We start from the raw sequence: 21,836 nt of genomic DNA, 5'->3' as shown, positions 1-21,836 counted from the left end.
CACATGCAAAGTGGCAGCCCCAAAGCTAAACAAAAATTAGCCAGAAGGGATGTGGCCCAGCTTGAGCACTTACATAGATGTTACCCTGTTGGTAGCGCTGGTGCAGGTTAAGCAGGATGGCAGCTTCATGCAGATCTCCCAGCATGGACATGTCTTCTACCCCATCAACGCTGGTCTGGTGCATTGGCAAGACCTTTTCTCTGGAAAGAGAGGCCTTGGGGTACTGGAATACCTGGAAGAATGGGGAGAAGGACAAATAAGTGCATGACACCTGGGCACATGGTCTGATTTCCTACCAGAAACATGCTCTTTTCCACAGCTTTATACTTCAGCACTGGAAAAGGAAATGAGTAAGACACAGATCTGCTCCCTATTTTTATAGTTGTTCCTCTGTTCCTGCGTATTTGAGCTCTCTGGCCAGAAACCATACAGCACACTCCCTTTCTTTGCTACAGAGTCACTCTCTCACCTTCACTACTGACGGGGACAGATCAATGCAAGGTTACTTGATTGTTTCTGAAGTGCCCTTAGCAGGAGCAGGGCACCAACCTGCAGGTACACCAGGCCAGACAGGTATTACACACTGCGCTCAGGACTGTGAATAATGGTGGCAGCTGCTCCCAAGAAAGCAGGAACAGTCTTTCACAAAAACGCAGGTGGGATCTTATCTCTGACTGTGGGGAGGTTGAGGCAAAGCTTATTCACATTCCAGGTTCGGCCCTGCACTCTCCGTAGGAGCCAGCCAGACAGTGTCTAGGAGAGGTTGTCATGTCAAGAGCAAAGGAAAGAAAAGCAGATGAGAAGCCAAACAAAGTAGTGACACCCTGTGTGTATGCTGGCATATATGTACATGATGCAGCTTTCAAAGTCTTCGTACAGTGACAGCTATTAACTTCCATCACTGCTCTGGGAAGTGCCCACTTCTCTCTCTACGCAGTTGCACTCTTCTTGCCTCGATTGCCGCATCCTTCTTCCTGCTAGAGCCGCCTCCTCCTCAATAACGCACACTTCAGCTATCGGGTCATCTTCTTCACCCCCTTCCAACACAGCTGAAATTATGCGACTGTTCCACTCCACCATAGCCACATCCCAGCCCTCCTTTCCTCCTCCTCAAGCACGAAGCTGGCATTTCATAAAAGTTATTTCAGTTGCTTCCCACTCTTGGATTCAACCGTGTGCCATCTCCCACCCAGCATCCCAAGCTGTGCTAGATGGTAAGACCCAAGACAGACAGATGGGAGACTTCATACAGGCAAAGCATGAGAAGCAAACTGGCCCACAGTAACTCTTCCAAAGAAACTTGGGCTTTTCCTTCCCTTCTGGGGCTCTGGTCTCTACCTCATTTCCATTCCTGCTTCTCAGCCCAGGTGCCACCAAGAAACTGACTGACGCCATAGAGAACGAGCCCCTGGTCTATAGCATTGATCTAACTGGTTTCTCCTGCCTGCTTTCCTGGAGTCCTTGGGCTGCTGTAACTGCTAGGGAGGACGGCCACGCAGCTCCAGGCTGAAGACAGAACGAGGTCACCCTGCCCCCTCCAGCAAGCCACCCTTGCGAGTCCCTTGCAGGGTGCTCACTGCTGTGGCGCGTTGCAGGTGCCCAGCGAGCACCCCTTCTCAGCTCTGAGCCTGCACACTCGCCAGTACGGGAAAGGAATAACCTGGCACAGGATACCTTTACAGGACCCTCACGATGCCTGCAAAAGTGTGCGCAATCAGAGCAACAGCTCGGTTCCTGGAAGGAGGTGGGGAGGGGAAGCAGGCTCATTTCCCCAGATGTGTTTGCCCCAGGTCTGCCCAGTCACACCTAACAGTGTGACAAGGACTTGGTCTCTTCCACTGGGAGACTGCCCCACAGCCCAATTTTCTCACCAGCTGAGAGGCTTTCAAAAATACATAGTTCATACACATGAACAGTCCACTCCAGTGCACAGGCTCTCTCCAAGGCCTCCCTGGTCTTCTCTGCACCACTTCGGCAGCTGGGTATCGGAGAGGTATGACTCTGCCAGCAGCAGGACCCCCACTCTGCAAGCATGGCCCCAAAAAAACACATCAATTTTTTTTTTTTTCCTTCAGAGCAGAGGCCTCAGGCTCTTCCACAAGAGAACTGAGGGAACAGGAAGGGAGAATGGGACAACTAAATTCAGGGGAGAGTACAAGGTGCAAATGCACAACATGAGCTGGACTCTGTCAGGAGCAAAACCACTACAGCACTTTCAAACCATGAGGCAGCAAACCACCCTGGCTCTCTTTTCTCTGCTGACTTGGACAAATTTTGGAAGGGGACAAGTCCAAAGTGGTATGACGTGATCTTTCCTTACATCTGCCTGGCACTTACTCATTTACCACTGCAATGTCAGCACTTGTGGCCATTGGGGCCAAAAGAGAAACATCAAGAAAATGCCTAGGGAAAAAGCTGAGTGGACAAGTGTCCCAAAAGATACCAGGCGGTTGGCAGCACCTGTGCCAAGAGGCTGCTATACATGAAAAATAACTGTGATGGGTCAGAGCTTGTTTACTTGCTCTTGTAGGCAACACAGGAGAAAATGGGACCCTGAAGAGCAACAGGGGGCCTAAATACAAGGGTAAATGATTAGTAGGGACTAGATCATCACTTGTTAAACCTGTCTTGAGCCTCCTGAGTGGGGTTATTCAGCCATCCCTTCCTAAAAAAAAAATCTGGTCCAAGATCCTCAAAGGATTAAGCAGGTGCTCTGGCAGGACTACAGCAAAGGTGGATAAGAGGGGCATTGGCTCTGGTACCCTCTGGGCAGAAGCACTGCGTAGGTGAAATATACTCCCTGGAGGAGCAGACTGATGCCACATTGACACCCTAGCCAAGGCAAAGATGTCAACTATCTGTCCCTGAGCCTGGGGAGGTTCACCAAATACCCTTGCCCATCACTGCACTCCTAGCAGTTCACCCTTCCTCAGGCAGAGGCTGGGGCCTCCAGCTCCACTGAGATTTGGGAGGGGAGGTCTCTGTGCCCCTGGAAGGCACCTGTAGCATGGGGGAGAGGTTTCAGGCCTTCCCTGGCACTGGAAGAGAGTTGACTTTTAATCTGTCCTCTGCCCTCCAGGGTAGCGACAACTTTCCAGTCTATCACCAACAGGCTGCAGGAATCACCCAGGGTCCTGGAGATAGACATGTGGTGGGGGTTTTTTGTTCCCAAGATTGTGTAAAAGGGCCTTTCTCTGAGGAGCTCTGAGGTTTGGGATACAAACTTGCCCCAGACATGATGGCCCTCCACCCTTAGAGCTTGCAAGGTGCAGCACTGATCCAGGACAGCCAGGCCCTTTCCCACCTCCAGCCACCCCAGTAAAGAGGCTCTTGTTGCCCCACTGCTCACTTCTAGACCCCTCCAGCAATCTGCCAGGAGAGCAGTTTGGAGGAACATCCTCCCTACCATCCTGCTCCAGGTAAGGTGAGCCAGGCTGGCTTCAGCAGCTAGCACTACTGAGCTGAATATGATGGCTGATTTCACCTGAAGCAAGTGAGAACACAGACAAACTGAGCTTGCAGCAGAGCTGCCTCTGAAATATCTATTTTCCAACAAGTTAATACTTAAACAGAAAGTTAATAGGTGTTAAAAAGCAGATCTTTATTATTTGGGAAAAAAAACCATCAGCCTTCAGTCTAACTACAAACAAACCATCAAATACCACGCAGGTACCTCACAACACAGCCAATGATTTCTACTTTCTCCCCAGTGATTAACTGATTGTCTCAGATTTAGCCCACGGTCAGAAGAAAATGAGCAGGACTCTCTCCAAGCCCCTGCAATGGTCAGGAATAAAGTAAAACCTGGCTGGCAGACAAGCCAAGATGAGAATTGCCAACCAAGCCAGACTGAGCAGGCGAGAAATGATTCCTCCTCAACCTCAAATCCATCCATTAGTGCAACCCTGAGCACAGGAGCAAAGCTCCCACTCAGCATCTAAGTCATGTTTATCCATTTGGCTGGTCTGTCTGGACTGTGGTTTCCAATCTTGTGTTTCATAAGTGTCGGCTCCTCCTTTCCTCCCAAGAAGTCACATTTCTGACGGATTTGTTTGCTTGAGGTGTTTTTAAGGAAGTGAAAACAAATGGCAAGAGCCCTGAAGCGTAAGACTGGACTTCTTACCTCAGAGCTGCAAGAGCTGCAGGGATGCTGGGCCACAGCAAACACAAGGATACCAGATCCTAATATCAGAGGGATCCTAATATCAGAGGGATCAACTGAACAATCCAGCCCAAAGTAAAATGAAGATGTTTTCATCTGAGGTTTTCACCTGGCATAAGACAGCCAGTCCCTCCTACAGTTATGAAGCAACGAAGGCAGCAGGCGAGGGAAGCACATAGGACAGCTATTGTGGAGGGCACTGAATAAAGCAAGCCCTTGAATGATCACCATGTGCTTTTTCTGTTTAAGCCATAAAGCACACGCTCCTTGAGCCTAGTGGTTTCTTCTTTCATGGAGGGAAAAAAACAAATCCAGCCTTTTTAGACTTGTGACTCTACCCAGCATTACCCTGTGCATGTTTTCTAGCATGGACACAGGCTGGCGGTGGGTGCACCCACTCAGCTGGCTCTGTGGTGGGATTTCTGGTGTCCTTTCAGAGATGCCAGGTGGGTTTGCAGGATTTTCTGAGGCCACAGCAGCGTATCAGAAGAGACAGGAGCAAGCCTGGGAGAGTCACAGAAGTACTCGCCATTTGTTCACTCTCTGCAGGCTGCTGCATCGCCTGTGATGAATGCCTCTGTGATCTCTTAAAATGAGTTAGTGACTATCCAGCACTCCCAAAACAAGGCAACTCCTCAAGAAAGGATTAAGAGACTAGAGTAACCAGATGGAAAACCTACATGTCTGCTAGGTGAGTTTCTGTCTCTGAGAAACAAATCAGGATCTTTAAAAGGGAATGACTATTTGAAATCTAGCCTTGTCAAAGAAAGACTGAAAAATACGACAGTCCTACCACTGACTCTCCACAAGCTGGAGTCCTAAATCCCCTTTCCCCCTGTGACCTCCTTTGTTTGCCAGGTAAGAGGCTGAAAAAACCTGTCCAATTTTCTGCAAAAGAAGCTGCCTGCAGAGCACAGTTCACCAAAACAGCTGAGCAGATCTAATTGCTCACTGCTTGAGGGCAGAGTCCTGCCCATTTCCCCATCCACCTCCCAGCCCAGGCACCAGTTTGACTCACTAAGAACCTCAGTGAAGGCAGTGAATAGTTCTCCCAGGGTCAGGGAGCCGAGCTGACTCACTGAGGACTTGGATGATCCCCAGAGGTCCCTTCCCACCAATATTACTCCACAAGCACTGCAGCAGGCACGCCAGGGAACCACAAGGAACACAGGGCTGGAAATAGGGCAGGAAAGAGGCTTGTTCCCTATCGCTGGCAGAGAGCTCTGCTCTCAGAGGAGCTCAGCTGCCTTGTTGAACTGTCCTATGCATAGCTGCTGCACTTACACTGCTGACTGACATGGGAACTCACTTGCACATGTCCCTGACCCAAAGGGCTGACAGCAGAAGCTGCTGAAGCAGGCGGCGGTGAGCACAACAGCCCTTACTGCAGCATGGCTTGCAAGAAGCACATCCTGGCAGAAAGGGCTGCTTAGTTGGTTGGAGCTGCCTCCTTCCTAGGAGCATTTTGCCAATATAATAGTTTTGCTAGTCTGTTAATGCAACTCCTTCAAAGATGGCACAAGAAAAACCAAGCAAAGTGAGGTGGGCAGACAAATGAACAGAAGAAAGATAACAATCTTCTCTTTTTAACCTTTGTTAGATCTTTGGCATGGTTCGTTAACAGAGCCAGGTCACTTTTCAGACAGAATTGCAGCATTTCAATTGATATGTTTCCTTCTAGCATAAGGGTCATACAAGACCAAGAAGTCCATCTTGCAACTTGGCATAGGCTACAGCTTCATGCAAACTTCACTTACCATGCCATAATCTGAGGTAAAGAGCACGTTTCCATCGGCACATGAGCCAACCGTGCATGGCTGCAGCTGGTCCTGCTCCCGCAGCCATACCCTGGCACCCTGCAAAAACCAGAAGACCTCCCATTAGAAAGAACTGGAGCCTGCGAGATCTGCACACAGGGTGCAAACACCCAAGGAAAGCTGCAGTATTCAGAGGCTACTTCCAAGCTACGGCTGCTTAACATTTTTAAGCAAGTTCTACTTACATTTTCAGAGAAACTGGTGTTGATTTTTTTAACATAACATGAGAGGAAGAAAAAGCAGTTTTAATCAGCTTCATGCGGAAACCAACATAAGGAAACATCAATTTTTATAGAAAGAGTCATGGAAAGATACAAACACGCAGAATAGTGGGTTCGACTGTCTAAATATTTTCAAACTTAGAATAGCTGGTCATTAAAAGTCATGCTATAATAATAATAGAAAATGTAAATAAAGCATGTTTACAATTTCATACACCCACACATTATTGTAAGTAAAAACGCTTCCAGAAATCATCAGCAACAGCTAAGTAGACTTCACAGAGCTTTGTTTGCCTCTCTTGCAAGAGTTTCCTTGGGTAAATGACATGACTTGAGTGTTTCTTTGATGTATATATACACTGATGTATATATGATGGCCCTGATGGGTATACAGTTTCACACACACTACAAGATCTTAAATTGCTCAGTGTCTCTCAAGACAACACCGAGCACAAAGGCAGACTTCTGGTAACACATATGCAGCGCTCTGCAGGGCAAGCAGATCTCATGGCTCATCTACAAAAAAGTGCAGGGGCAATCAGTTTGCTGGATTGGCCTCTTCTGCCCTGCCTGACTGTGGGACCTGGTACAAGGGAAAGAGCAGGAGCATGAAGGCAAATCAGGGAGAGCATGATCTGCAATTATGCAGAATTAGGCATAATGTCGCACTGCATTTCAGTTATTGCAAACTAATCTCTTCCATGTCTTTCCACAGAAATCACATACACTTTGCTTAGATAAGTATTGAGAAAAAGCCAAAGTGCTGAACTGTTGAGTAACATTAAGGTCATCCTGCTTTTCATTGATTCACAGACCTACTTTCTTCCTAATTTGTTTTCTGCCCCTAAGTTATTGATTATAAAAGCCCTTCCTATCCTCTTAAACCCGTCAGCACCATTAGCTCTTTGCTTATAGGCTTATTATGTCTGAAGAGATGCAATAGTATTTCTATATTACATTATCCAGAATGTGGAACACTAATTCTATTTTTAATGATTTATTTTAGTTTAGGTGAGTTTTTTTAAACTACTTCAGTCACTTTAAACACTTTAGTACCCTGGACTTTCTTTACTGTAGAAGATAGGTCTATTGGCCAACCTCCAGTCCTCCCAATAAAGGAACTGGTTTTAATGACATTTAAAAAGGCCTACATAATTCTACTTTTGCTGCTGTGTTCTGCTCTAGAGTTTCCACAGCAGGCAGATTAATTTCCCCTCACCAAGTGAATAAAAAGCACCAGTGCACCTGGTCAGTACCTAAACCCAAGGACGGTATGTGAAGATCACCTTCATGGCCAGTGAGCAATAGCAATAGAAAGAAATGTTTTCTTACATTGCAGATTCAAGTTTCAAGATCCCAGAGTGCTGGTAAGCAATGCATTGAATACAGATTTTGAGGAACTATATTAGAGCTCTTCATGACATCCTCTTCCATTTTCTGAAACTCTTGATGCTTGAGACAAAGTGTCCTGAGGCATTTGGGCAAGGCATTGCTGTTGAGAAATCAGTCATTTCCCAAATCACATTCTGATGATTCCGCACAAGCATATGAAGAACGATATGTGTTACCAAAAGATCTTTATGCTATTTTGACCAAAGGCTCTTACTACCATCATGGTATCAAGAGCAAAGAGTCACAAAGCAGCAAAGTTGTGTCTGGAGTTCCCAACGGTGGGATGAAAGAAAACCTTTTCCAATACACTTACCGTTAACACTCATTCCCAACAGTGCATTTCAATACCTTCAGACACCAGTAACCCAGGAGCACATAGAAGAGAGCCTGCAGGCAGGCAAGTGCAGTTTCATCAGGAGCCAGGCCTGCACCCTCCCACACACACCGCACCCCGATGCCATGGCACGCACATACACCCCAGCATTAGGAGCGTGCCATGCTCACAGAACCCTATGCGGTCTGCCCCTGCAGACCAGGGTTACACACACTTTCCACTCCCTGAGCTCGGAAATTAGTTTTGAGATAGAGGCAGTTGATAATCTGACACACAAGAGACACTCCATGGGCATGAACACTGTTATTTATTAGGTACCATTTAGAGGGGAAAAGAAGGGAGACGGACAATGAGATCCCTCTGGTATCTTCAACACCTAGAAATTATCAGAAAGTCCAGACTGACCCAGCCCCCTTTCCCAGCAGAAGTCCATGTGCAAAAGTAGTAACAAATACTCCCGAAAGGAGACCTCTTTTGTACAATATTGCACCATTTCCTACAGACTTATGGCAGATCCTTCTGTGTGCTGCTAAGGAGTGGAAGGCAACACGATGAAACTCCCAGGCACTGTGGCATTTCAGCTGCCCAGAACTACTTACTTCAGTTTACTTTGATGTTGTAGCTGTTTTTACAACAGCAATTTCCTCTGCCCAGTAGAGTAACTGCACCCGTTTATGTTGTTTCCAAAAGGAACATCATGCTAAGACAGCCAGAATAGGAACCACAGAGCAAATAATTATTGTAACTTCTGCCCAGCATAGCCCCCATTTCCTGAAAGGCCAAGTTTGTTTTAGTGCATCTCCTTCCATCAGCCCTTTTTTCTAAACATGAAATTCCCCACGGAGCCTTGACTAAATGCAGAAACAGATGGTGACACCAAAGAGACTGCCCTCACATCACTCCCCTCTCCCCCAATACCACACATTTCATTGATCAGTTGAAAGGATTAAATTGAGCAGAAAACTTCCAAGAACTGACAGGCAGCAAGGCTGAACTTCCATGGGAGAAGCAAGGGCAGCAAGCAGAGCATGGCCCAGCGCTGCAGAGCAGTGACCTGCCAGCGCTGGTGGGTCCCCGCTCCCACAGGCACCACAGACGATGGGAACACCCCTGCTCTCCAAGCACAAGAGTAAGAACCCTTCAGTTTTCAAACCAAGATATAGAAGGTCTCACCCACATCCAGAGACAAAACGGTTTAACAAAATGAAGCAACAAGCAGTCACTGATTTGAAGAGAACACCTTAAAAGACAGCTAAGGAACAGCAGAGTGATGATTTTGTGTAACCGCTTTCCATCGAATAAAGCTGGCTGAACACTGATGATACAGTTAACTTGAGCCCCTTATGTAATGAAAATAGCTCATCCCGTCCCAATTCTTCTTTTAACTAGGAGCTTATTAGGGGGGTTGTTTTGTTTTTAAGTGGAGCAACAACAGCAGGTACAGAAAGAAAGAATAAAATAGTAATGTACCAAAGTTCCTGTATCAAGGGTAGGTCACTCCGATGTTAAACAAATTCTCAGAGACCAGCATCCTCATTCCTATGTGACAATCTGTCCATGAACTGGCCTTGCCACAAAGTGCATAGCAAAGCACAATCCTGAAAACTGATCCCATAACATGGGGTTTTAATTTAAAAAATAAAGTTGCTTGCATACCAAGAGTACTGTTTCATCAGTAATGCCTCACTCTCACACCATGCTGGCTTCCACTGTGGACAGTAAACTCTAAGATGTCTTTTTTCTCTGTTCACTTAACACCTAGTGCTTTGGGGTCCTAGACTTGGAAATAAATAACATTTCCTGGTATCCACGATATCAAGAAATCAACTGATGCCACAGATTTCTTTGGCTTTCTGTGCCTTTTTTAGAGTGACTGATACCAGGAGTTATCTCTTGCATTCACACGCCTGTATCTGCATCCCAGCAGATGCAGCATACTGTGTCGGCAGGGAAAGGATAAGGGAGATCTTGTACGTGTACCCCAGGGAAAGGACAAGGGAGACCTTGTACGTGTACCCCAGGGAAAGGACATAGAGGCAGACAAGCAGGGCACAACCCTGACTGCAGAAGCAAAGCATTAAAGCAGAGTGTGTAGCTATCAGCAGGTGCACCATCCTCATCAGCTATCCAGCTGCTGAAGGCAGGGTAAGCTCCAGAGGACAAGACACAGAACTCTGTACCTGCAGGTGCCTTTGCCTCTCCACAGCCTCCCAGACCAGCAGGAGAAACGTTCGGGGATTGACGTCAGCAAGCCACATTTGTGACATGTGCAACTGTGCCACACTTCAGAAACAAGTAATCATATCCTGCTCTCCTCTTATTTGTGTAGCCCAGACTACCCTTGAATCTTCATGTTTCCCCAGGACCTCCTCTTTTCTGGAAATGGCTTCTTCCCAGGTGCAGGAGAGAATGAGCTGCCCCAGCTGTACAGGATTTGAGGAGACAGCGGTGCTGCCTCTCTCTGACAGCACTCACATGTCCCATTCCTCCTTGTGCACAAACCTGCACAACTCTCAAGAGTAACGTGCTTGGCAGGGGCTACAACCATGATGGGTGCATCAATTTTCCCTTCAGGAGTTATTCAGAGAGGAAAAGTGCTTTTGGTTGGAAGACACCTTCCAGTGTATGAAACATGGACACAATTGTTCACTCTGTTCCCGTTATGGCAGGTTTTTGTGATGTTTTCTTTGTGAGTGAACATAATTCTCAGGCTCCAGATCAACCTGCAAAGAAAATACTACAAGAGGCTCTTGCAGTGCCTTGGTTTGGGTAACTATCACTGCTGCAGCCATTCTGCAAGGGGCAAGGATGTCTCAAAAACTGATGCCTCTGCACTGTAGGTCCAAGTCAAAAAAATGTCTGTGGCTGCTGTAAGTTTTTCAGCTACAAGTACTGTGTGTATACATACCTTCATCCTCCTGGCACACGGAGGCTGTTCAATGGGTATTACACATCCAAGCCTTGTGTTTTTCCTGGCGATGGATCCATACACTCCTAGGCTTGGAAGCAGCATTGTGCTAAGCCAGCTCTCTTCCCAGCCTCAATGGGCTTTGTGGTTGTAAACCACACAGCAGAGATTGGGCTAGAAAGGCCCTTGCAATCCAGACAAAGCCAGGATCAGGTTTCAATAAATGCACTTTTCAACAGATTGATCTAGATGATCATGAATAAGTGATAGGACAGATATAAAGAAACTTAGCTAATGGATACAATATTGGTGGGGAGGGGGAGTCCCTGACACCCTAGACCCATATGGGAAGGAATGCAAACTTGCTGTTTTTCTGATGTCAGGCTGAAATGCAATCATACAGCCAGTCCCTGGGTTATATCTGATCAGCAAAGCCTGGACCAGCTGCTGGATGGGAGGGGGCAACCCAGCAGGCCACAGGTAAGAGAGAGACAGAAGCAAGAACAGCTGAGCTGGCAGCAGCCAGCACAGAGCAGCCGGGAAGAGGGACAATACCTGCAACAGCAGCGGGGATAACAGACACAAAAGTCTACTTCTTGTAAGGCACAAGGATGACATGCTGCAGAGCAAAAAGGGACTGGATTTCACCCAGGAAGGTCCTGTGCTCCCCACACAGTAGCCCACTGAGCCGAGGCAGCCTCTGCAAGCCAGCACAGCTCATGGAGCCAAGCACAAAGCTGCAGCCGTGGGTCCTGCTGCTCCAAGCTGCAGCCCAGGCTGAGCCCATGACTCAGACTGGTTCTGCCAATTAGCAGCCCCATTCCTTACTAATTAAAGAGCAAAGCCCTCAGTCTGCCAGCAGCTCTGCGGAACAGCAGTATCAGGAAAAGGTTTGTGCATTTTAAATAATCTAATCTGAGAGCAGTTTGTCACTTCTGGTCACTGATATATGTGCACTGCTTCCCACCCCTCTTTCGCCTCCCCCTCCCATCTGTTCTGTTCCTCTCTCCTCCCCCAGTTTGGCTGCTGCACAGCTTCTCTTCTCCCCACTCTCCTGCACATCTCCCAGCTTCAGATATCCCCCAGGAAATGCCGGGTCCTTGAAGGTAATTCTTGCTCCTCTCAAAGGAGCAACTACCCACTACAGCAACCACACCAGCTCCTCACTATGAGACTGGAGGGAGCGAACACCCAACTGTTCTCCCATGCTTCAGTGCTGCCCTTTGCCATGAGCACAAGGTGCACAGAGAGGAGGCGGCGGCAGGTGTGCATCCTTCCAGACTTCACTGCAAGCTCTCTCCAGGCTCAGTTTGGGATGAGCTGCCCCCTGCAATTCCACCATGGGCAATGGAGTCACTGCCCTCCTCAGGTGTAGCAATAGTCCTACAGAGTTTGCAACCACCAGGGACCTTCTCACCATCCTTGACAAGGCATACTAAAGTTCAGTCCATAAAACACAGTGGAGCTGCCCAGAACCACTTCCATGCTTTCTCTACTAGCTCTTCTCCACCTAAAACTTCAATTAAAACAAGTCATTCCATAGAATATGTTACTCACAGAGCCTGGATAGCTACAGATACATATTCCCTGCCTCTGAACATCCCCGACACATCTCAGCAATGTCAGCTTTCCCACATCTTCTCTGTAGAAGCCCTGAGGAGAAGGAGACAACGTTGCACACGCAGAAGCCCAGCCTGGCCTGGCCCCAGCAAAGCTTTCACTGGTCAGCTAGCTGCTGCAAACTGAGCAAGCGAAGAGTTGTCCCTGCCCATCCCCCAACACGGCCACTGCTTTAGGTCTCCTCTCCCTCTTGCCCCCAAATATATAGCAAGGCAGCTTCCTTGCAGCTCCCTCCCTCTCTCAGATTCAGGCAATGGCTTCAAGGCTGAAGCTGGGCTGATGGACAGCTGAGTGGCATTCAAGGTCCACAGAGGAGAATTCAGGGCCTCGGAAGCCATGAGGATACAGCAGTCTACCACAGGGAAGCCAGCTCCAGCATCCTGTCTCCGAGCAGCCACTATGCAATGCATTTTGTAAAAATGTCAGATGAAAGCCCTGAGTATTTCTTCTGCAGTGTTTATTATGCATAATTTGGGATTATTTCCAGTACCTTTTTGCATCTTGCCACACCCTTGACTTCAATAATTCCCTGCCATGTGGAGTTCTCAAACATTATATGGAAAAGTACACTTTTTAATCAATCAGTCTCATCCCTGTGAAGCAGAAAATCCCTTTTTCTTGCAGTCAGAGGTGGAGGAACAGAGGAATCCAATCCACCTTCTCTGTCTCATCCATTATTTTCTGCTCTTTTGCCATGTCTCCCCCTATTTGTCATTTCACTAATAAAGTATACTCAGGTTTTTCAAACTCTTCATGTAAGACATTTTCCTAGTGTTCGATTGTCCTCAGTGTCTTTCCCTCAAACACCACATAGCAAGCAAGTGGAGTGCCTCTGAGCTGGGATGCACTGTCAGCCAACCTGAAATAAGAGTGAAAGTGGGGAAAAATGGGGGAAAGCCCACGTGAGTAAGCAGCTGGGAGACAGTAAAGACAGTAGAGTCCCTGTTTCACTATTTTCTCTTCTAAAATCATTGGGAACAAAGCCAGGTGCTAGTAACAGCATCCGGCTACTAGCTGGGGATGATAGCATTGTGAATAACAATGGAGACATGAATACGTTTTTAATAAACATCCCTGGAAAGTACCCCTCTTGCATCACACTGAGATGCTGAAGTGCTTTCCCATATTAGTAAATGGAAAGGATGTAAAACATTTTAAAAATCAACAGGTCCAAGAGTTCCCAGAGATCTGTCCAATAAAGTTTCTCACCAGCTGATACTCATTTTTTATAAGCCTGTGTAACGCTGAGGAAATTCCAAGAGACTGGAAGGGTCAGAGCCTAAATGAGGGTGATAGCAGAATTATCCCAAGTAACCACGGGTTGCCTAGTCTGACAGCCCCAGGGAAAATACAGAGGTTTTGCCCGCAGCTTTTCCAATTTAAAGATACTCTAGCTTTAATTATTGTCCCCTGCCAGGCAACATGTGGAAAGAAGTCTAGTCAAAAAGACTTCTTTGTTCTTTGATTAGCAACCAAGCATAGGAGATAAACAGGACAGTAATAGACTCTCAGGGCATTGCTCATGTAGAACACAGTATTCTGATAAAAGTCAGCCCTTGAAGAGCAAACAGCAGCAAAGGGATCTCAAAACAGTTGTTATAAATGGGGAAAAACATGACTAATTGAGGGAGTTCCTAACAAACCTCTGCAGAGACAGGGTCAGTACTATTTTGTATTCTCATCGAGGACCTAAAATCAAAAAATCAAAAATGGCGCTGACAGTACCAGCAGATGCCAACATCTGGTAGATCAGTAAGTACCCACAAGGATGAGACCATCAGAGCAGTGTGGATTCCACAGCCTGCTTGTTTGAACAAAACAGGATTAAAATACAGCCAAACTGAAAGGTCAGCTTCAGGGGAGGAGGAATGCAAGGAGCACTTCAAACGGAGGAATGTCTTCTGGAAAGTCACAGACCCAAAGAGGATTGCAAATTGCTGAACAGAAACTCCCAGGACATTCGGTTGCAACAAGAGCATATGCGTGTCTGGGATGTATAAACAGGAGCAAGGAAGTTTACTGCTTACTTATGCTTTGAGGTGTAAGAAAGAACCCTTCCAGAGAAAATCTAAAAAACTCAAGTCATTTTCGTTATTCAGAAAGATCCCTTGTAATGCAAAAGTACTTGTGAAAATGTTATTGTCATTATGTAGATTTGCCAGAGCTAGGGCTGCCCTATCTACCCCAGACACTGACAGCAGGGGGATCACAGCAGCATGTGGCCCAGCATGAGCTGCGAACCTCACCTCGGTCCCTGCATACTCAACTAACTCAACCCTGCTGAGAGGACGCTGCTGCCAGCAGTACCGAGACCACTGCTCTGCTACCTGCTGCCTCACCTTTGTCGGCAACCTGGTGCCAGAGAATGATTTCTTGCAGACAGAGAAGTTATTTGGGACGAAACAACTCTCATGAAGCAGAAGAAAAGTAGGACCCAAAAATGGATGGAGCTGCCAGACACTTTAGAAATGAAGCAGGGTTTATTTTAAAACAAGGTTGTGTAAGCACTTGAAGAAACTGCAAAAAGCAGGGGATCCTCCAGAAATAAGAAGCCTTTCCAGAAAGTGTGATTCAGCCAAATCATCATTGGCTCAAGACACAGGTAGCAGGAATAAACAGAACTAACACATAGCCCTGGTCCTAACCCGAATTTCCACCTTCTCATCAAACACGCTGATCACTGTATCTACGAGAGGCCCCACCACTGGTTCAGTTGTGACGATAATTATTGCATTTATAACGACAGGACCAAAGAGTCCCCAGACGCTGTGCCAACCGTGCATGGCAGACAGGCCCTCTGGAGGTGTTTTTCCTGGGACTCGCTCTACAGCACTGCTGAACTGTCTGCAATCTCAGATGGAAATGAAGAGACAGAACTGCAGAGCTTAGGGTAACTAGAGGATAACCAGGAAACCCAGACTCGCAGAAGTTTCAGTCTTAATGATCATATTTAAATAGCTCACACATTCTCCTTAAATAAGAAATTGCGGAACATTTGTGATTATTATGTTAAAAAAAAGTGAGGCAAGGAGCAAAACAAGAGCGGTACAATATGGTTTTGGAGGCAGCAATGGGGCTGGCCCAGGGAGACCCAGTTCCCTTCACATGGGGGCTCCCATCCAGCGCCTGAGCCAGCCCACCCTCGCGCCGCTGATAGGATCTGACAAGGTCGCAGCTCACGCAGCCTGGCTCCAGACACATGCCCTAAGGAGGGAGCTAACAGGACTCCCTCCCTTCCGCCAGACACTTCTTCATGTCACCTTTGGCACAAGAGCTTTCTTCCCTACAACTGCTGCTTCAGAACAGGGCAGCCGGGCCCTTTTGCCCTATGTCTGCCTCTTTATTGCTCTGAACGGTTTTGGGGAGATGCAGCTGGGATGGAGGATTCTGCATGTAGAAACATCCATGCTACACCAGCCCCATGCATACCTTCAAGGACAGCGGTAGTTCTCTTTAGCTGAACTACACAGACTACTTAAACAGAGAGGGGTTGCTCTGTTTGGTATTGACTCAGAGCGCATTACGTACACAGCATGGATGTAATAGCATTTCTCTGTCTCTTCCCAATCTCTCCAGATCCTCTTTCCTAAGAGGTCACAATATTCTTGGTAAACTAAGAAGAGGTCGTCAGGGGAAGTCGGCGAAGCACATGGTCCTCAGGGGAGGAGAGAGGCTTGGTGGGAATACTCCTTCCTGGAACAGCCCCACTGCTGAAGAAGACAACACTCTATCTACCGTTTCTTTCCAATATGGCATTTTCCTAAGCCAAGGGTTATCAACACACGGGCACTCAGCTCACTGTTATCTGGAAAGACAGCACATCACTCATGGTCAGCGTCATCCAAGTCAGCTGAACCATTTCCCTCATCTCAGACAGGAGTCTCTGGAAGGATTCTCCAGGGCATCCGGCCATGCTTCTCTCTCACAGGAACTCCACCTTCTCCCAACCGCAGGGAGCGTGGGGAGGGCAAACCAAGCTGTTGAGAAATCCAGTCCAGGATGCCATGTATGAGCCCTCCCCACCCAGCACAAGCTGGGCTCCCTGGGGACACTGATCTCTGAATGATGCAGCCAGGCAGCTTCAACTGAGAGCTCAAAGCTGGTGAGAATCGTATCTGCAACCAAAAACCAGACCAGCCCTGTACCTCCTGCAGGAAGCAGGCTCCACACTGCAAAGATGCATTCGCAGACAAGTGCCTTCAGCTCTTCTCCTTACCAATGTACTCTGGCTGTGAATGCTTACACACGAGTTTACACCAGGACTAAGGAGCCATCAGACACCTGGAGGACAGCATGTACAGCTGAGTATCACGTCGCCGGCAAAGGGCCACACTCTGCAAACTAGCTGATGGCTTTGTGGAGTAGTCAGGCACTTCCCAGTTGCATCAAGCAGTCAGCACCCCTGCGCACAGCCAGGGCAAAGCTCCCAGAGCAAAAGAGACCTGGCGAGACCTGGCAGAGCTGCTTGCTCCCCACCTCAGTTTGAGGCTAAGAAAGCAGCTCAGATGCATGCATGGTGGCAACTCAGGTAGCCCTTGTACTCCTCCATGGACTTGACCCTGAGACTCCCCGCTGGTTTGCATATGTCCTGGGGGGAAGTGGCTCCTCTCCCCACCTCCATGGCAGATGTCCCAGGCCACAAAGAAGAGACAGGCTGTAGCCAGGGCAGGATGGGGAACAGTAAGTGAAGACCAGGCCAAGCTGTAAGGCAGACAGCTCAGACCACCACAGCCGTGCAGGACATGAGCACAGGATCCCCCCTGCCTTTCTCTTCCTGTGTCAGAAAGCTTAAGGACTTTGGGGGATTTATTTTACAACACAGATGAAAAGCATTGCATTTCACCAAAAGAGCAATGAGAAAAACTGTTTAACACTTAAAATGCCAGCATTTCTAGGCCAGTAGCACATCAGCAGAAGGAGAACGGCATCTGTGACTCCACGGGATGCTGCTGCTCAGTGCAGGCTGACCGTGGGGCTGTGCCAGCTGGTCACTCCAACTGGAGAGCAGAGAGGGACGGGATGGGAGAAGTGTCTCCTTTAACCCTGGCCACGACATTCCTGCTCCTCAGGGGGAATTGGAGAGCGAGTCACATCCTCTGTGTCACCCCACATCCTGCCCACACTCCAGACATGCAGGGAAACTATCATCCGTCACCGCGCCACAGCCCTGGCCTCCAGGGCCCCTCCTCCCTGTCTGGGCACAGGACTTGCTGCAGCAGCCAAGAAAGGAGACAGCGGAGTGCACGCACTGTCTCGGCTCCTCTGCTCATAGCCAGCTGGAGCAAAGGCATCATCCATCACATCCCTGAGCCATGCTGCACACCAGACCTCCGATGGCAGAGGCACACATCTTTGTGCTGTACCACTTGCTGAGGATGAAGGCTTTCTAATCTGGTCCGCCTGGGATGCCGCAGGGGAAGAGCAGCGGCAGCACGCAACCCGCCAGCTCACCGTCCCCAGGGTCAGCAGTCAGAGGAGGGCACAGCACGTGGGAAGCCCTTCAGCCGTCTCAAGCAGACACAACTGGCCAAAATTGTTCCCTCCTTGGCAGAGCCAGGATGATAAGTAGGTCGAACCCATCACTAAGCCACTTATCATAGATAAACTTCACAGAATAGGAACTCCTTTGGTCTCCAGCATGCTGAGGGAGGAACCAGGGAAGCTGGGAAGACCCACAGCATCCCCACCTAACCCCAGACACTGACCACATCACTGAGCATGGTATCTAAATGCTGCAAGCACAGCATGGGAGCCTGCTAAGGCAAGACCAACAACACGCTGGGGTTTATGCTATTCATTGTAAGGGATGACATGCATCCCCTGGGACAAGCTTGGCTTCTGCTGCAGCAGAAAGAGGTGGAGCAACTCCCTTCTGCTCAGGCGTTGCCCTCCCACCAAGAACCCCCCATGGAGAAGGAGGAAGAGTGGCAGGGGTGCAGCAAATGCCAAACATTCCCGCTCCAGGGAAGCCACGTGTCCCCCCCCTCCCCCCCACTGCCTTTCCTGCAAAGCAAAGCTTGATGCTTTCCCACGCATGCTCGCCCTAGCTCTCCAGCCTTGGCCACCTTGCTTCACCAGGGTTTAAGCCCGTGATTTACAAGAGATGTAAGACTCCTAGAGAGTCCCTGGCTTCAGGTCTGCCCCTCAGCACTTCCCTGGAAATCCTTGTTTCTCCAGATGACAGCAGAATCACGCCTGACAAGTGGAGCTGGACAAAGCAGGCAGTTCTCTGCTGGGTGCTACTTGCCGAGACACGCACCTCTAGGCATCCCCTCTCCAGCCTCCCATTCCCATCAGGCGCTTCAGGCTCCTTGGTGGCTACTCCTGTTGCAAGAGGCCAGGAGGTTCCTCGTGACAGAGGGGTGGGCACAAAGGCTCTGGTGAAATGGCCCTTTGGGAAACCCTGGCCTCCATCTGATTAGATACAGGCGGCCCAGGCTTCCAGGAGCAGCAGGTTAATCAGTTAATGGCTGAAAGGATCCTGGGCGATGTGCTGTCCACGCTGCAGGGCAGCCCCAGCCGCACAGCCCCCAGGGCAGCCACTCCTTCCTTGCTGGGGCCAGATCTGGGAAAACATCTGTTCTGATAAAGAAAGTGCTTCACAGGGGAGGGGGCAGGCCCAAGCCCATCGGCTGCTCCAGCCCACCAACAACGGGCTGCTCTGGGGGGGCTGCCAGTTCCCCCGCTGCACCCAGGACACGGCAAGGGCCGGACACTGGGTTTAATGGCCTGGAAACCAACTGGGGGTTGGAGTGGGGGATGTCCGATGCCCCTGGGCCCAAACAGGAGGCTTTCAGAGCTCAGACACAGACCTCAGGATGGCCCCGTCACCCCACAGTGCCTGTCGCGCCCACTGCCAGTGCCATGGGCACCCGCTGTCGCCCATGGGGCCAGCAAGGGCTTCCATAGCCTTGCACCAACCTGCCCCTCACAACCAATGGCAGCATCAGGCTGGGCTGCAAACCTGTGTATGCACAGGCAAGGAAAGAGGCAGAGAAAATTTTGGGGGGTCTGGGGTGTGCACGGCACCGGGCCACATGCATTAAGGCTGCACATCACTTTCCCCCGCCCCGGGCAGCGCAATGCCCCACACAGCTGCTGTAAACACCCAAGGAAAGGGCATGGCAGGCAGGCGCGGGCCCGGAGCCCAGATCTAACAGGTACGAGCCCGGCTCAGGCTCCGGAGGAGCCCGCTCTGCCTGCCAGCGTGAAGGTGACTGGGCAGAGGCACCGAGGAGGCAGAGGGCTGAGGCGGAGGCTCCCTGCCGTTGCAGGCTTCCCGGTTCCTCACCGGCCCGGCTCTGGCCCGGTGCCACGTGCGGCGAGCCGAGCTGCGACATGCACACACAGGCAGGAGCAGGCGCCGGACGCTTAAGTCGCTCCCGGGGATTAAAGCAGCATGCGAGCCGTCTCTGGGCAGCCATGACTATCATGCGACAAATCCTCTCCTCCTGCAAGCAGCCCTCAGCCTGAAGTGCTGGAACCGCGCATCGCTCGGGCTCTGGCGCCCGTAACCACTTCAGCTCCTCACAAGGGCTGCCCGGTGCCGCGCTGGGCCTGGGGAGCGCTCGGGGACAAACCCCGCCGCATCCCAGCGCTCAAGAAAAAGCGCAGCCGGGACTGCCCTGGCGAGGGGCAGCGGGGACGGCGAGCCCCGCGGGGAGCGCAGCATCCCGCGGCTCCAGGGGCGCAGCCGGCCCGCGGCAGCGCCCGGCGGCCCCGAGCCTGGGCACGGCACGCCGATGCTCGTCCCACCCCGGGACCTGACCCTGCCGGCCGGCCTCCGCCCGGCACCCCCGCACGCCCCAGTCCCCGGGCAGGGGCGAGCAGGCAGGGGGGGCAGCCCCGCCGCCGCCGCCGCCGTCGCCGCGACCCCGGCCCCGCCGCTGCCCACCTGGCAGAGAGAGGCGTCCATCGGCGGTCCCGCCCCGCAGGGAGCGCTGCCGGCCGGCTCTCAGCGCCGCATCGCCGCGGCCGGGCGGGCACGACTCGCCGGCCCCGCGCCCCGCTGGCTCCGCCTCGCCGGCCGCGGGCAGCGGGGAGCGGCCGGGCCGCCCCGCTCCGCCCCGCCCCGCCCCGCCCCGCTCCGCTCCGCCCCGGGGCGCGGGGAGCGCGGCCGCTGCGCCCCTGCGGCTGCGGCGGGGCTGGCCGGCTCGGCGTGCGCTTGAGCGTTGAGGAGCGGGGCAGCTGGTCCCGCTGGCTGGGGAGGAGCCGGAACCGAGAGAGGGGGCTGCTGAGAAGGGTGCGGGGTGCGGGAGGCGCCGGCGGAGCCCGAGCGGCCGGTGCCGCGCACGGACATGCCGCGGGGAAGAGGGACCTCCTCTGTGTGCAGCCACAGCAACCAACGTGGGGTTTGGAAGGACACCTGACAAACATTTTGGGTTCAGGGTGCCTTCAGCAGGTCAGCGCCGCATGACACCGTGAGAGAGACCGTTAACAGGAATCCTGACAGCACTTCACAAGTACATCTCTCGGATCTGGAACAGCTAGCGTAGAGCAACAGGCTGGGTGACGTTAGTCAAAAAAAGCGTGGCCAGATCACGCTCCACGAGTACCTACACTGAGGGGTGTTTCTTGCAGTAGTAAGAAATCATTTCTTTATTCTGAAAGAAAGAAGGAGATCAAACAAAGGGGGGGGGGGAATTTTGGGGCTTGGGATTTTTTTGGTGAGTAATGTGCTTTTTGAGCTACTTAAAAGATACAGGGTTCTGAGGGAGGTGGCAGTATCTTGTCCAACCTCTGCCACAAGACAGAATCACATCTAGGCCACTGCAACAGATGCCTGTGACAACCAGCCCCACCAGCCTCTTCCGCCTTCACTATCTGGACCTTTTGGTAAGGTTTCCTAATATGTGTCACTGTCATGTGTCCTTCCATTTTGACATCAAGTCACTGAGAGCTACCCTGGGCATAACTGTCCAACCTCTTTTGTACTTGCGCTGGATTACCTTAATCTACACCACTTTCCCTGTCTTATGAAAACATCATGCAAGACGGTGCCAGAAGCCTAACTACAGTCCTTATCTCACATCTAATACTTCTATCCGCAAGGCCAATTACCCAGTTAGTAAAGGGGATTAGATCAACTCAACACTGATTTGTCCTTGACAGTCCCCTCTGCAGCCACGCATTTGTCATCGGGCTGTTTCTGCCACAGCCAGCCTTCTCCCCATAGGAGGGCAGTTCCTCCTCCGCTGTTGCTGCTTCTGCAGACCATTTTGCCTGTTCAGCTTCTCCCTTCTGGGTGGTCACCAGGGGACCGTGGAGCTCCTCACCGCCATGGGAAAGTTGAGGAGCACACCTCTCCTTTACCTCTTCTGCCTGCCTGCCAAGGGTCTCCACCAGCAGGCATCTCCAGCACCAGATGTCCCCTCCCGGACTT

General features: G+C 50.5%; 1 protein-coding gene across 2 annotated transcripts in view; it reads right to left on the bottom strand.

The window, feature by feature from the left end:
- LOC140657784 (unconventional myosin-X-like) overlaps positions 1-20,498 on the bottom strand; it is a 93,942-nt gene extending 73,444 nt beyond the window's left edge. The window contains exons 1-3 of one of the 2 annotated variants that reach the window (XM_072875348.1): positions 20,349-20,498; positions 5,920-6,018; positions 74-232 (exon numbers count right to left, since the gene is read on the bottom strand). In XM_072875348.1, the coding sequence (XP_072731449.1) occupies positions 74-232; positions 5,920-6,018; positions 20,349-20,369 (279 nt within the window). In that variant the 5' untranslated portion in view covers positions 20,370-20,498. The remainder of the gene's footprint in view (positions 1-73; positions 233-5,919; positions 6,019-20,348) is intronic. The other variant, XM_072875349.1, reaches the window with a different exon arrangement.
- Positions 20,499-21,836: the final 1,338 nt, after the last annotated feature.

Source organism: Ciconia boyciana, chromosome 10 (genome assembly GCF_034638445.1).
Source record: "Ciconia boyciana chromosome 10, ASM3463844v1, whole genome shotgun sequence".
In the NCBI taxonomy this organism is placed as follows: domain Eukaryota; kingdom Metazoa; phylum Chordata; class Aves; order Ciconiiformes; family Ciconiidae; genus Ciconia; species Ciconia boyciana.
The sequence above is the reverse complement of the archived record's forward strand: the minus strand, read 5'-3'. Positions and strand labels throughout refer to the sequence as shown.